We start from the raw sequence: 13,990 nt of genomic DNA, 5'->3' as shown, positions 1-13,990 counted from the left end.
GAACGTCGGCATTCGTGAACTTCACACATCGGTGTGTGATGATGTACCGTGCATGCATCAGTAACGGTAAGGATGCAATGGGAGTTTAAGAGTAAACGTTTTATTTTAGATTAGATGCACAGGATTAGCTATAGGCTTCAACAACTCACCAAGTCTTCAATTCAACTGGTTTAAAGTTGTTAGGACATGGCGCACCTGGGAACTGTTTATCCACTGGCGCATCACTTCCCATCTTGTGTTTCCCAGTTGGAACAGCACTGTCCTTTTCCCTGGGAAGGAATTTTCCTCCCCAGTGAGCTTTGCAATTCTAACCTCACCTTACTTACTGTTTAACCCAGATGAAAGAAATACCTTAAAGCTCTCCTCCCTGTCCCAGAAAAAGTGTAGATGCAAGAGTCAGAAACACTCTTAACAAGCATCTGCAAAGAAGTGAGACTGAATTCCTGTCAGTTTTCACTTGATCCCAGGGCTCCATCGGCTTTTGTTTTCTGTTCAAGGGGAAAAGTAATTTCCATCATCGTACTGCTGAGGTAGAATGTGTCACTCTTGACAAGGTCCTTAAACAAGATTTAAGCAGAGCTGTCTTCTCTATGCACATTCTTGCTGGTGCCTCTGCTTGAAATTTGGAGTTTGCCTCTCTTGTCTGCACAGCTCCTTAACATCACAAAATAAAGAGTTTTCTTGTGCATTGTCACGCTGAGGTATTTCCACTTATTTCACTGTATCTGGTAGCACATAGCCTTTTCCAGAAGAGACTCCAGCTTTCAAGGCTGCTGGCCAGCTTCGGGTCTCATAGTAAGTTGACAAGACATCAAAAACTGTCAGGAACAGAGAGATGTACAATGCTGTGATACCGGTATCAATAGCAAGCTATTAATAACGCACCCCACTGGCTGCAAAACATCAGGAAACGATCATAGCTGACGCCAGAGAAGGTTAGTATGGGGTCTGCATTCCCTCTCATGTAACATCTGACGAGCACCTGCTTGAAGCAGCTTATCTAGGAGCAGACAACTATTTTGAAGATGGCTTTGTGGAGCTCTGGCTAGGAAAAGAAGTTGTGTCACCGAAAGCAAGGTGCCTCCAATCACCGTTTTGACTAACCAGTACTGCCCATCTGTGCTGCTGATGGCAGAACACCCATGCTGGGTCATACCCACTGTGCTTCCACCACTGCTTCTCAGATTCCGTGTCTCCACATCAGGGCTCCCTTGGGATGCACAGTGGTCTCTAGCAGCTAAGCTTGGTGCTCTGCAGAGCCCTCCGCCACCTTCTCTGCCTTGTGCTGACAGAGATGGCAACAAAGTCCTCATGCCAGAGATAACAGCTTACTAGGGCTGGCCTAGGACACGAGTCCCTCCGTAGTCCCTAGCAGAGAGGTGTTCACATTACAAAGCCACAGACTGCCAGCAGAGGTGGAGGAACATGGGCACATCCACCGATGTGAGCAGGTGGCCCAGCCCATGGTCATGAGATGGAGCCATCACACTGGTATAGCGCACCAACACCCCACCCTGGCGTGTTAAACCTCACCTGAGTCCGACACAGGCCTGACAACTTCTGTCCTTCTCCCTTGCCTGGGACCTTGTGAGACTTGCAGCAACAGCACCCTCCTCACATCTCCCCACACTAACCTCACTGCTTTGTGCAAAGCAAGGGTGATGCAAGCCCTGCTCCTCCAAGAATGGGCTGCTCCAGAGAAGCACACAAGACCTTAAAACAGGGCCAGCAAGGATAAAACCTAGTAAGAGAAACCTCTGCTCTCAGTGTTTTCCCCCATTACACAGCACCAGGCCTCCATTTTGAAAATTCTGCTGCTTGATAGCCACCCCCCTCCTCCAGCCCAGGCAAGTGACAGGACATGGCTCTGCCTCTCACCTTGATTAATTGCCAGCGTCTCTGAGTGGTAGTTCTTGGTGTTAACGTTTTTCACCATGTACTCGCGAATGGGGAGGCGGGCTGTTTGCAAGGACTGCTCCTGCGCCCTTTGCAGAGTCAGCTTCTGCAAGGGAAAGAACAAGGTGTCCAAACTTGCACATGCATAGCATGCATATCATTTTGGGTACAAGCAGCTACGAAGCCGAAAACTGCCCTAGGGCTCATTTCACCCAGACTGCTGCAGTCTCTCTCAGCCTGGTACTGGATCCAGGCAGAACCTTGAGGAAAAACAGATGGTAGCACCATAGTGATGTCTCAAATTGAGGCAGCAGCAGCAGTGGGTGCTACCAGTGGGATGTCTCTGCTCTCATGAGAGACTGGGGCAGCCAGCACCTTCAGATTCCAACAGGCTACTACCCACCTTGTGAATACTTTCATCCACCAGGCCTCCAAGGACGTACACTTTCTTTGGATCAATATCTTCAAGGACTAGAAACAAGATAAGCACTTGCTCACCACCACAGAACAGTAAAATCCTGCGCTACGCCATTCCCCATGCAAGACCCCACTTCCATGAGAAAGCTGTGGCCAGAGTCACCCATCACCCTGGAGCCTTGGACCGTGAAGGAGGCTGAGGCTTCAGAGACAGAAGTGTCTGCCTGAACCCCCAGGCAGACTGAAAGGGGGAGATCAGACGTAGGCTGAAAGCACCGAGTGCCAGAGATACCATACATTGCTCCCTTTAACCGTTCTGAGATGTGGCTGATCTGGTCAGTCGGATCCCAATCTACTCTGCAGACGCCTTCCCACTATCAAGGCCACCTACTAAAACCTTCCCCCACCCTTAGCAGATTCTTTATGAGTAAGGCACTTGCATAAAACAAGAAAGGGATCTACGATCCTATGATCCCAGGAACCTGTGGCCAGTTAGAAATGGAAGGAGAAAATAAACACAGCAGCAAATTAAGCAATAAAGGGAATGTTGTAGCTCCTGTGTTATTTCAGAGAAAGATATAACTGAGACTGTATTCAAAACTGCCACAGCATCTGCACTTTGCCACTTTGTAGTATTACAGACTGCAAAGGGTCTACACGCAGGTTTTAAGTCTGCTGCAGATCACACACAGCCCTGCCTCGAAACCTCATTCCCTGTCAAAACAGACCAAGATATGAATAGATTTAGCATGAGACCTAAGTACACAGTGTATCTCATGCAATTTGAGACAGTGAATGCTTGGAATTGAATCACCTGAAGTATGAAATAGTCTCGAAAAGAAAAGCTTAAAAATCAACCTTTTGCCCTAGTTCCCCTGTGCCTAAAGCAAGTAAAATATTTACCATTCTCAGAGTCAGGAGTGAGGTAAACAATTATATCTAAAGGAAACAGGTCCAGGTAACTTTCTTGAGTTGTATCCATCTGAAAAATACAAGACAGGAAGAGAAGAAGCCCATTAGCCCAAACTCCATCTGCCAGAGCAAAACCCACTCTCAGACACAGAAATATACTGGAACTGACACTACTGTCTTGGGTGTTTAAACTCCTGCAGATAGAGTATTTTTTTTAACTTGGAAAATGTTTCTGTATGGGCACGGAATGATACATATCTCAAGATCCATTAAATTCTCATCAAAATTCCTAGATGTGGTTTGAGGGAGGGAGATCAGCAATAATTACCAAATTTTAAATGAGATTCTAATTCTTGAGAGATTCAGGAATCTCCACTTCAGGTGGTTTTCTCCCCTCACTGTTACTGTAGAACACACGACTCCATGTCCCTGTCATAACCTCTAAGTGCGGGTGTCATGCTCCAGTCAGACCAAGCTCGGTACAAAAACCCAGGCCAGGAACACATGACCTGCCCAAAGCCTGACCAAGCTTATGTGTCTGCCTGTCCCAGCGTCACAGGTCTCTTTGCACAAGTAGCATCTGGAGAAGGAATTCCTCTCCCACAGGCAGCAGGGACATGAGCTCTAACCAGACGGCCTTGCACATCGCTCCATTATCTGTCAGTTCTTGTCTCCTGCAAGAAGATCTGACCTTAACCACTGTCACTGAACTGCATTCCCACCACCCGAGCCCCCCTCAGCCTGTCCTGGGTCAACACTGAGGGCGAGCACTGTGGCCGCAGGGTGCTACGAGCCTTGAAAACACTGTGGTCAGAAACCCTTACCAAATAATTGGAGAAGCCATCGTTCATGCGAAAACACTCCTCGTAGATCAACGAGCCCACCACAAACTCCGTCAGACAGAGCCAAAACGGCTTCTGAGCCCGCCTGTTTGCTCCGTAGAGTCTCCTGATCTGGGAGGCGAGGCGGCTTGTTTCCTTCCAACAAATAACAAGCACAGTGACCCACAAGTCTAGGGGCAGGGGGTAACACAGCTCCATTCAGGGCCTGCAGATATCCATCACACCCGTGTCGCTGGCTGGTTGCTGAGGCTCTGGAAAGGGTGTTCCCGGGGAGCACAGCTCAGCTGCCTCTGGATCTCAAGGAAACCCAGTAGGCTGGGTGTGCAGCCAGCCAGTGCTGGAGACCGGGCAGCCACGCGCAGGCCGGGGGGTGGAGGGACAGGCAGAGACTGGAGGGACCAGCATCGCCAAAGACGCTGAGCTCAGAAGAGCGGCTGTGCGTGCACTCTCACGCACCCCGGCTCTAGGTGAGCTGGAGGGTTTCTTAGTTTCCCAGCACAGCCAGAACAAACCAGTGACCTGCCCCAGCCACCTCCTCCTCTCCCTCAGCCCTGTTTCAGAGGGCTCCTCTCTGCTCCCTCCCTGCAAAGAGCACCTTCCAGAACCAGCACAGGGCAGGACGCCTTCCAGGGCAGAAGCGGAGAGGGACAGACGGATGACACGAGCAGCCACCAGGCCCTGCCAAGGCTGCGACGGGGCACGTCCCCAGGACCTCTCAGAAGTTTCCAGACCCTGGAGAGGGACCGTGCTGGCGGGCAGCGGCAGCACGGGTGCAGACGGGCGTAGCGGGCAGGGGCCCCCGTACCTTCTGCGACATGCGGTCCGCCACGCCGAGGTCCACGCAGAGCCGCGGCCCCGACGCCCGGGCCTCCAGAAGCCGTTCCTTCACGAGGGCGGCCGAGGCCCTCCCGCCGTCCCGGCTGGCAGCCCCTGGGAGGCAGAGCAGACAGAGGGCAGCCCCGGCACCCGGCGGGGCCGCAGGGCCTCGGCCGAGCCCCCGTCCCCCGGCCAGCAGCCCCTCGGCGGGGCCGCTCCGCGCCGCGCCGCCCTTCACCTGGGCCCTGGGCCCGCCGGGCCCTGCTCCTCTCCCGCTCCTGCCGCCGCTTCCCCCTCTTCGCCGCCAGGACCCGCTCCCAGCGCCTCCGCTTCCGCAGCACGTTCCTCTGTGGGAGCAGCGGGACCTCAGGCCTTGCGGGCCTCCCGCCGGCGGCGACCCGAGCGGGACCGGACCCGGCCCGGCCCGCGGCACCTACCGAGCACCGCGCCGCGCCGCCCGCCCGCCCCGCGCTGGGGCCGACGGCCGAGGGCTCGATCCGCAGCAGACGGAGGGCCTCGCAGGCTACCGCCGCCTCCCCCTCAGGCTCCGCCGACGGGCAGCCGCCATCGCCGCCGCCCGCCATCGCCGCCGCTTTCCCCTCCGGAGCCGAGCGGGGCTGGGCGGGGCCGGGACGGTCGTGCTCGGGCGAGGTCGGGGCGGGCGGCGCGCAGGGCCTCAGGCGCCCGCGGCGTCTCCCCGCCTCAGCGCCCCGGCCGTTCCCCAGCGCTGACGGCAGGGAGGCGGCCCAGGCCGTGCCCCGCCCGGCTGCGCCCGCCCCGCCGCCCCTGCCCGGCGGCCGGCGAGGGGAGGACGGGCCATGAGCGGCTCCCTGCTGCGCGGCCTGCGGCTGCGCCCCGCCTGCCCGCCCGTGAGTAGGGGCTCGGCCCGGGGCCCCGGCCGGGGAGGGCGGGGGTGGGGAACGCTCCGGGCGGGAGGAGCCGCCCCGCGGGGCCGGGGCAGCGGGCGACGGGGAGGGCGGCTCCGGGCCGAAGGCGGCGGGCGGGGGCCCCGGGGCGCTGCCGCCTCCTGCCCCGTCCCCCCGGGCAGCCGCCGAGCGCGGCCCCGAGCGCTCCGGGCCGGGGGGTGGCTCGGTGCCCGCTGAGGGGTTCGCCCCGGCGGCGGCAGCCGGGCCCTCGGCGGGGGCAGCGGCAGCGGCTCGCTGGCCACGCTGGCTGCGGCCTCCAGGGAGCCGTCGGGTCTCGTCGAGGCCAGCGGCTCCCACCCCTTGGCGGTTTCTCCTTTTCCCTCGGGGCGTCAGGCGCCATCGCAAACGGAGGGTGAATCGTGTGCGCCGTCCCGCCGTGAGGCTGCTGCTCCTGCGTCCTCCGGTCCTAACGCTTTTTCTTCCAGCGACAGAGAGGAAAACCTGCCAGATGTTTGCGTTGATGTATACAGGTTTGCTCTGGTTTTGAGCCGGGTCCACAGCGGACCTTTATGTGGTGGAAATCCTTGCTTTCAGTGGCCCTAACGCTACCTGTTGCATGCCAGTGTATTTTTGCATTTATCCTCAGAAGTTTCATTTCTGGGATGGTTTTCCTGTTTATACTTGCTTTAGTGTTTTTCTCGTCGTTTTCATAGGTGGTACCTGGATGCGTTCTGGTACAGCACGTACAGCTGTTTCAGCGTCATCCTTCCTCATAGCAGCAAGCTGAGGTGTCTCTGCCCCGGTTATCATTGTTACTCGTTTATGCCGCAGTAGCGTGTTAGTGTTTCAGGCCAGAACTCAAGTGTATGCCGAGCAAGAACACCCGGACAATGTATGATCCAACAGGTTTAGTTTTCACCCCAAAACTGTGTGGGACACCACGCGGTGGTGGGGGTGATGGGATCACGCAGTGTTCCTGGGAGCGTTCAGAACTGCTGTGGTGTGTGCCTGAGAGCTGGGAGGAGGCTCGAGGCATCTTCCGAGCAGGGCGCCAGCACTCCCGGGCTCTGCTCCCATACCTGCACCAACTGCCCAACGCCGAGTCACTCTGCTCTCTGGCCCAGCCCACCCCTCTGTAAGGTGCAGCTGCTTTCGTAAAGCCCTTTGCAACACAGCTGAAGAGCTAACAAGGCCTATAGCCTAGACACTGCAAGGCCACAACTTCTTACAGTACTGGAGCGTTACAAAGGGTGATACAGTCTTGTCAGTACTAAGCCCTTTCCAGTGCCTGTGGCGTAAGAACACTCTTTGCTTCAGGCCTCCAGAAGGCCTGATTCTGGTGCCTCTGATTGTTCTGCAGGAGGGAAGGTGGCTTTGCCTGTGGAAAGGCTGGTTGGCAGAAAAAAAAGGCCTTGAATCTATTCTTCATGCTCCTTTGTTGAAGGAGATCTGTTAGGGCCGCTGCTGGGTGTCTGTGCGATGTTGCTGTGTGCAGATGGTTGGGAAACACCTTTTAAGCTTGGGAGATGCTGCAGGTTCAGTGTTGGTGCGGATGGGCTGGTCCATGGCTGGTGAGGACTGCAAGGAGCTGCAGCTGAGATGGTGCATGGGGGGTGCAAGGGCAGGTGGTGCTTGCCAGATGCCCACACAACAGCTTAGGGCTGCAGCCAGGAATGGGACTTGGGTTTTCTCTCCCAGAGCACCGACTGCCCCGCTAACGAAGCAGCGAGTGGCTTACAGTGGCCGAGGTGCCCCTGAGTCCTGTCAGAAAAGCAGGAGTAGCTGAGGAAAAGTCCTCCTTCCCCAGGCTGCTGAGATGATATGCGTCTTTCCAAATAACAAACTTTTCTCCCTCCTTTCTCCCCAGCTTCTGTCTCTCCTAGCCTCAGGGGGACTCCGGAGGCGGCCCTGGGTGGCATACAGCACCAAGGATGAGAGCGCTGCAAGACCTGTTGGGCGGTACCCGGTACCCAATAAGAAAGACATGCCTTATGACATCGTGGAGCTCATGGAGGAAGTAGAAATGAAGGTAAAGGAGTTGTGCTGCAAAACTCTGTCAGTGGAAAGGGTCCGTGAGACTAGTGGGTATTATCAGATGCAATCTTGTGCGCGGGGTTAGCTGGAACACTGAAATGTATTTGTTTTCCTGGGAGAGCATCTGTGTTTACTTGAGACACTATTAGGAGTGCTTTTAATTCTTTTAATGGAGAAAAAAATGGAAGGAGCTGTTTTGATGACCGTATTAAAAGGCTCAGGGGGTACTTCTGCTTTTGAGCTTTGACTTTTTCTTCTCCAAAGCTAAACGGGCTGCACAGTGGCAGAACAGTAAGCCTAATGGAGAACTGTGTATAAGGGGAAAAAGAAGGAATTGGACAAGTTTCCTTCCCCGCTGTTGCGGAGAAGTAATGCCACACAGTCCTTCCTGATGGCTAAAACACTCACCAGCCACAGCTCTGTGGAGACTTCTCTCTTCCAAGAGCTTTTTCTCAGGGGAGTGCCAGTCCATCCCTCCCTATCCTTCCTGTCAGCCTGTTAAATCTGTGCTCTGCTACCGTTGCAGTGGCCCCCATGAAGTTTGCGTAATAATGAAAGGAGTCAGCGGACTTGAGAGTAAATATGATGTACGGAGGAAAAGTCAGCTCAAATTTCACATACTGTGACGCAAACCCCTGTGTGTCGGCCCACTGAAGGGGTCAGCAAAGACCTATGTATAGGATCCAATCAACCTAGCAGACTTGGATATCCACACAGTGCTGCCAACCTCTGTTGCCAGAGGTTCCTAAGTAAACTAATGGGTTGTGGACGAAGAGGGAACAGCCTCTCCTTGGTTACCTAACAAAAAACAGACGTGTGAGACAGGAGGAAGGCACAGGCAACTGTGTGGCAGTGGAGGGAGGTTGCCAGAGGGGTCTGTGACACCTGGGCTACTCTCCTTTTGCATAAACACTCCACAGAACAGCAGTTGGTAAGCTGATGGAGCCTGCGGGCAGTTAGCACAATCACAGTGAACCCAGACTGTTTAGAACTGCAGTGGGCAGGCAGGCACTGAGGCTGAACCCCTGCTAATAAATGCCGGCTGCCGGGACCGAGGCACAGGTGGATGCTGCATTGGCTGATCTGGCACATGAGAGGCAGCAAGCGATTCTCTGGGAAAGGCAGTCCTGCACACCATCACAGAGATGGACTGGGCATTGGCAATTTTCGGGGGCAGAAAGGGGAGAGAAGTAGAGCAGCATTGTTATGCCAGCATATACATCCATTGTGTGCCAGCACCTCAAACGGCATGCTGTTTGGATTGGGTCAGCCTTGTCTTGCGTCCCGTAAGCTTGGAGGGAAGAGTTACAGAAGGTTTAGGATGGTCAAATGGGCATGGCAGCGTCTGTGCAGGGAGACCAAGTGGAGACAGCCTCTCAGTTGGGAAAGGAGCTTGCCGATGTGACTGTGGTCATCACTGCTGTGGCTGAAGCGAGCAGGGCTATCAGTCATGCTATGAAACTGCAGCAACACCTAATTGAGAACCACGTCGTTACATGTTCAGTCATATGTGTAAGTGGGCTCAAAGTACAAGTGAATGTGTCTGCAGAGATTCCCCAGCAGTGCTGTGCTAACAAATTCTCTAAGCCTAGTGCATTGATGTTGCCCTCTGTGCTCTGTGTTAAGTTACAGTTCTTGACTTGTTTTTCTTTTTCCTTGGACAGACTGGATTTCTGCCCAATGTGTTCAAAGCCATGTCACACCGACCTGCTGAATTCAGAGCTTTTTTTGCTTATTACAACGCCATTATGAACAAAGACACAGGTAAACAATACAACCACCTCAAAACTGCCCTTCCCTTTGTAGATGCAAAAAGTTGCTAGAAGTGACATCTCTGACATCCTCAGATGTATTGCCTTGCTGTACCTTCTCCCAGCCCATAATGACAGCTGGCAGAGGCTGGAACTGCGCAGCTGCTTCTAGCTTTGCTCGTATTGCATCCAGCTTCATACTCCTTAGCTTGTGGCTAAAAAGCAGCTCTCAAGCCAAGCTCTGCTGACTCGCTGTCATCCACAAAGGATGGACAGGCTGCTGCCTGATGATCTGGATGAGGGGATTGAGTGCACCCTCAGTAAGTTTGCAGATGACACCAAGCTGCGTGGAAGTGTCGATCTGCTGGAGGGTAGGAAGGCCCTGCAGAGGGACCAGGACAGGCTGGACCGATGGGCCGGGGCCAACTGCATGAGATTCAACAAGGCTCAGTGCCGCGTCCTGCACTTGGGTCACAACAACCCCATGCAACGCTACAGGCTGGGGGAGGAATGGCTGGAGAGCTGCCTGGCAGGAAAGGACCTGGGGGTGTTGGTTGACAGCCACCTGACCATGAGCCAGCAGTGTGCTCAGGTGGCCAAGAGGGCCAATGGCATCCTAGCTTGTATCAGGAACAGTGTGGCCGGCAGGACCAGGGAGGTGACAGTGCCCCTGTACTCGGCACTGGTGAGGCTGCACCTTGAGTGCTGTGTTCAGTTTTGGGCCCCTCACTCCAAGAAGGACATGGAGGTGCTGGAGCGTGTCCAGAGAAGGGCAACGAGGCTGGTGAAGGGTCTGGAGCACAAGTCTTATGAGGAGCGGCTGAGGGAGCTGGGGTTGTTTAGCCTGGAGAAGAGGAGGCTGAGGGGAGACCTTATTGCTCTCTACAACTGCCTGAAAGGAGGCTGTAGCGAGGTGGGGGTCGGTCTCTTCTCCCAAGTAACAAGTGATAGGATGAGAGGAAATGGGCTCAGGCTGCGCCAGGGGAGATTTAGATGAGGTGTTAGGAAAAATTTCTTCACAGAGAGAGTGGTTAGGCATTGGAACAGACTGCCCAGCCAAGTCCATGGGGACAAAGCAGATCCAAGATCAAGCCAGAAAGCTACCTGGGGGGTCAGTCAGGTTCCAGACCAGCAGGGATACACAGCCAGGCACTGCAGCCACAGCATGGCTCAGGTGGGGTCACAGCCAAGGGCCCAGCATAAAACAGCTCCCAAGGGAGGGGCAGGTCCTTGCTGAGCCTGCCTGCAGCTCTTCCTTCACAACAGTTCTTGGTGACGAGCTGCCCACAAGCAGCGTGCAAAATCTGTGTGAGGGAGGCTGTGCCCTCTGCGCCCTGACGCGCTGCGCTGGGGACTTTGAACCCAGTGCTGTCTGTACCCTGCAGCAGCAGGGAGAGGACCGAGGTGCTTGCTGCACACTGGGACACCTGTGCAGCAGGCAGCCTCTGGGTGCCCCAGTGTGCAGGTGAGGGAGGGCTGGCTGCAGCCGTGCCACTGGCAGGGCTGTAGGGAGCTCTGCACGGCTCTTCAGCCTTTGAGGAAATGCAGTTTGAGGGCTGCCTGTTCCTCTCTTATACTTCCCGTGGTACAGGGTACCGAGGGGCCTGTTCTCGTTGCTTTTGCTCTGAAGGTACATTAGTAAAACCAGGATTTTGTAAAATAAGCTGGCGCAAGTAGACTGCTCCTCCTGCTTATGGGAGATGGGGTCTCAGGAGGAGTGTCTTGGCAAGATCTAGAGGCAGTGAGGAGTGCAGCCTTAGGCCTCTCCCACACGACACGGTACATGCAGTCTCTGTGTGCAGCTTTCTGCTCTGCTTGTGCTGCTGGAATGAAGCCCTGCCCCTAGCTCTATCAGGGTCTGTTTTTCCCTTCTCATTCCCATGCTTCGTTTTTGACTTGAAGAGTAGGACTATTTTGGATCCCACCCTTTTCAGCATCTCTCCTGCAGTATCACGACATTGCCACCAACCAGAGCACGAAGGCCTCCTCTCCTGATTCCTCTTTACCCAGGAGGTTTTAGTAGTATCTTTCATGCTCTTAGAAGACACTGGTTTTATGGAAATATTTTTGAAGTCCAGTAAAACAGTAGCTTTTGTGGGAAGGAAGAGGGATCCTGACCTTCCCTGTGAAGTGTAGTTATGAAAAAACCCTGCTGCTAATTATCTTAAAAAAGGCAAAGAGTGTGAGTGCTGGTACGCAGCCAGGTAGGTTCTTCAGATCCTGTGCACAGTCCTGTAGTGAAGCTGTTTATGAAAATGATTAGGATTGATTCTGAGTACAACAAAGCACAGCCTTCTTTTCCACAGCTTCTTTAGTGCAGTCACAGGGCTAGACACTCTGTAGAAGTTGTGGTTTGTCTGTCTGGTCGTCACTAGAAGTTCGCAAAGCCCCAGTCCTAGGGTACCTCATTGTTCCTTTTGGTTTTTTTCTTTCTGCCTTCCAAAGCTGCCAATAATGTTTACTTGCTGAAACCTACTTAGTGGGGTTTAGAACACTGCGCTTTTCTGTAAAAGCAGCAATAAAGCATCAGAGGAAGAACAGGCAACACCCTCCTTAGCCGTTTGCCTCTGAGACGCACACAGAGAAGTACCAACTGAGCTTCCTACTCAGTGAGCAAGTAATTTTGCTCCTCTGAGTTTTCCTGTTATGTCAAATTGTTGTTTCCCTGTTGACCAAATCTCCTGTCCTTCATCCTAATTAGGTGCCTCACGAGCAACTATCCAGGTAAATTGGTCACATGGATGATCATAGAATCACAGAATGGTTTGGGTTGGAAGGGGCCTTTAAAGACCTTCTAGTCAATGCTCCCCTTGCAACGGGCCCGGATGTCTTTCACTAGATCAGGGTGCTCAAAGCCCCATCCAGCCTGATCGTGAACACTTGAGGGGTGGGACCTCCACAACTTCTCTGGACAGCCTGTACCAGTGTCTCACCACCCTCATCATAAAACATTTTCACCTTATGTCCAATCTAAACCTACCGTCTTTCAGTGTAAAACTGTTACCCCTTGCCTGTCATCTAGGAGCTTTGGTTGTAGTGTCTCACTGCATGCTCTCTGGAGATCTGTCTTCTGGGTGGTAACTGCAGGCAGCTTGTACCCAGAGCCCTCCCCTCCCTGTTTCCCCAGTGGTACTTGCTGTGGTGGACATTTTTAACAGCAAAGTGTGCCAAATCTTTTGCTGTCCCCATAGGGCGACTCAGCAAGGCAGACAAAGAGCTCATAATTGTGGCTACAAGTGTTGTGAACAGATGTCCCTACTGTGTGGTTGCACATGGAGCACTTCATCGGATATATTCCAAGCAGCCGGCGCTGGCTGACCAGGTCAGTGGGGTTACAACAGCGTGCGCCCCACCTCCTTCGCTCGGGAGGTGGTAACGGCCCTCTCACGTGTCTGCTTTCTCACCTGAATTTTTGATCCTTAATCTGCATTTTGAACCTTTGATCTATGTGGTTCCCAGCAATCGTGAGCAATTTTGACATATCTGGGGCCCTAACTGAATACCTGGCTTACTACGTTTATGGGTGAGCCGTCAGACCGGGGGGGTAGGACCTCAAGGTGGGGGTCTGTGTATCCTCATCCACCTTCCAAGCAAGATATGGGGAGGGATGGTTGATCTTCAGAGCATTCATTCTGCTGCCCACGTTCTTTGCTGTTTTAATCTGGTCTGTGGAGGAACTTGCTGCCAACGGGGAGCTTGCAGCATCTTGGCGGCGTTGGGTCCTGTTTCAAGAACTCCTCCATAGCCTGCTCAGCAAAACTGCCACAGTCCCCAAGATGAGAAGGGTGGGAAAAGATATGAGTCTTTTGTCTGATGGTAGCCAGGACGTCTGGTTTGGGTGCTGAGTAAGAGCCCGTGTACCGCCATCTCTTTGGTTTGCAGAGCAAAGAAGGTGGCCCGCCAGTTAGAGAGTTCGCTGGGTCCATCGGTGCTACCTCTGGTTTCTGCCTTCTCACAGGTCATTGTGAACTGGAAACTGGCTGACCTGAGTGACCGGGACCTGGCCATGCTGGAGTTTGCTCTTGCAGTCTGTCGAGCCGATAACATCACTGAAGAGCATTTCCAGAAGCTGGAGAGGCATGGTTTTGACCGTGAAGACGCCTGGGACATAGGCATGATTTCTGCTTTTTTTGCTATGTCTAATCGCATAGCTCATTATATCGACCTGCGCCCAAACAAGGAATTCTACACCATGGGCAGGATGCCCCGCGGAGAGAAGGAGAAGGAGGAAGCTGAGCACGCCTGACGCGGCCTCTGATGCCTACGCGTCCGAAAGATCGATTGAGTTCTTAATTCTCAAGCTAGCGTGGCTTATTTCTGAGCGTGTAAAAGGGTTTAAAAAGTTAACGCCCGATCGCAGCCCCGAGGGATGGTGGGCTTCCCTTTTCCTCGCTGACGTCTGGCTGGCTCCCGGCGCCGCTGGAGGAGCACAGCGTCGGTCTGGGCGCTGGCCGTG

General features: G+C 54.0%; 2 protein-coding genes across 5 annotated transcripts; one reads left to right on the top strand and one right to left on the bottom strand.

Moving 5' to 3' along the window:
- Positions 1-78: 78 nt before the first annotated feature.
- Positions 79-5,476, bottom strand: TRMT10B (tRNA methyltransferase 10B). 4 transcript variants are annotated; one of them, XM_087761565.1, is made up of 8 exons: positions 5,122-5,476; positions 4,873-4,997; positions 4,050-4,202; positions 3,217-3,295; positions 2,300-2,367; positions 1,879-2,002; positions 1,635-1,713; positions 79-818 (listed from the first exon to the last, which is right to left on the bottom strand). In XM_087761565.1, exons 1-8 carry the CDS (start codon positions 5,465-5,467, stop codon positions 812-814), a joined length of 981 nt encoding a protein of 326 aa, XP_087617691.1. In that variant the 5' UTR covers positions 5,468-5,476; the 3' UTR covers positions 79-811. The 4 variants fall into 4 exon arrangements, with proteins under 4 accessions (XP_087617691.1, XP_087617693.1, XP_087617692.1 ...); XM_087761567.1 differs by lacking the exon at positions 1,635-1,713 and having other exon boundaries at positions 4,873-5,051; positions 5,110-5,230; positions 5,321-5,476; XM_087761566.1 differs by lacking the exon at positions 1,635-1,713 and having other exon boundaries at positions 5,122-5,230; positions 5,321-5,476.
- A 142-nt stretch (positions 5,477-5,618) lies between these two features.
- LOC104012540 (uncharacterized) lies at positions 5,619-13,834 on the top strand. Its single transcript, XM_087761574.1, has 5 exons — positions 5,619-5,752; positions 7,617-7,778; positions 9,448-9,547; positions 12,726-12,856; positions 13,493-13,834. Exons 1-5 carry the CDS (start codon positions 5,702-5,704, stop codon positions 13,778-13,780), a joined length of 732 nt encoding a protein of 243 aa, XP_087617700.1. The 5' UTR covers positions 5,619-5,701; the 3' UTR covers positions 13,781-13,834.
- Positions 13,835-13,990: the final 156 nt, after the last annotated feature.

This window comes from Nipponia nippon, unplaced genomic scaffold (genome assembly GCF_047370975.1).
Source record: "Nipponia nippon isolate SJK-2023a ecotype South Korea unplaced genomic scaffold, ASM4737097v1 scaffold_24, whole genome shotgun sequence".
Classification (NCBI taxonomy): domain Eukaryota; kingdom Metazoa; phylum Chordata; class Aves; order Pelecaniformes; family Threskiornithidae; genus Nipponia; species Nipponia nippon.
Note: the sequence above shows the minus strand (reverse complement) of the source record. Positions and strands in the feature narration are given on the sequence as shown.

Coding starts and splice junctions, on each gene's coding strand:
- TRMT10B (XM_087761564.1), bottom strand. CDS start 5,467: ATGGCGGGCGGCGGCGATGGCGGCTGCCCGTCGGCGGAGCCTGAGGGG. Junction 4,998..5,121: donor CCGGCGGGCCCAGGGCCCAG/GTGAAGGGCGGC, acceptor TCTGCCTCCCAG/GGGCTGCCAGCCGGGACGGC. Junction 4,203..4,872: donor CGGACCGCATGTCGCAGAAG/GTACGGGGGCCC, acceptor ATTTGTTGGAAG/GAAACAAGCCGCCTCGCCTC.
- LOC104012540 (XM_087761574.1), top strand. CDS start 5,702: ATGAGCGGCTCCCTGCTGCGCGGCCTGCGGCTGCGCCCCGCCTGCCCG. Junction 5,753..7,616: donor TGCGCCCCGCCTGCCCGCCC/GTGAGTAGGGGC, acceptor CTTTCTCCCCAG/CTTCTGTCTCTCCTAGCCTC. Junction 9,548..12,725: donor CATTATGAACAAAGACACAG/GTAAACAATACA, acceptor CTGTCCCCATAG/GGCGACTCAGCAAGGCAGAC.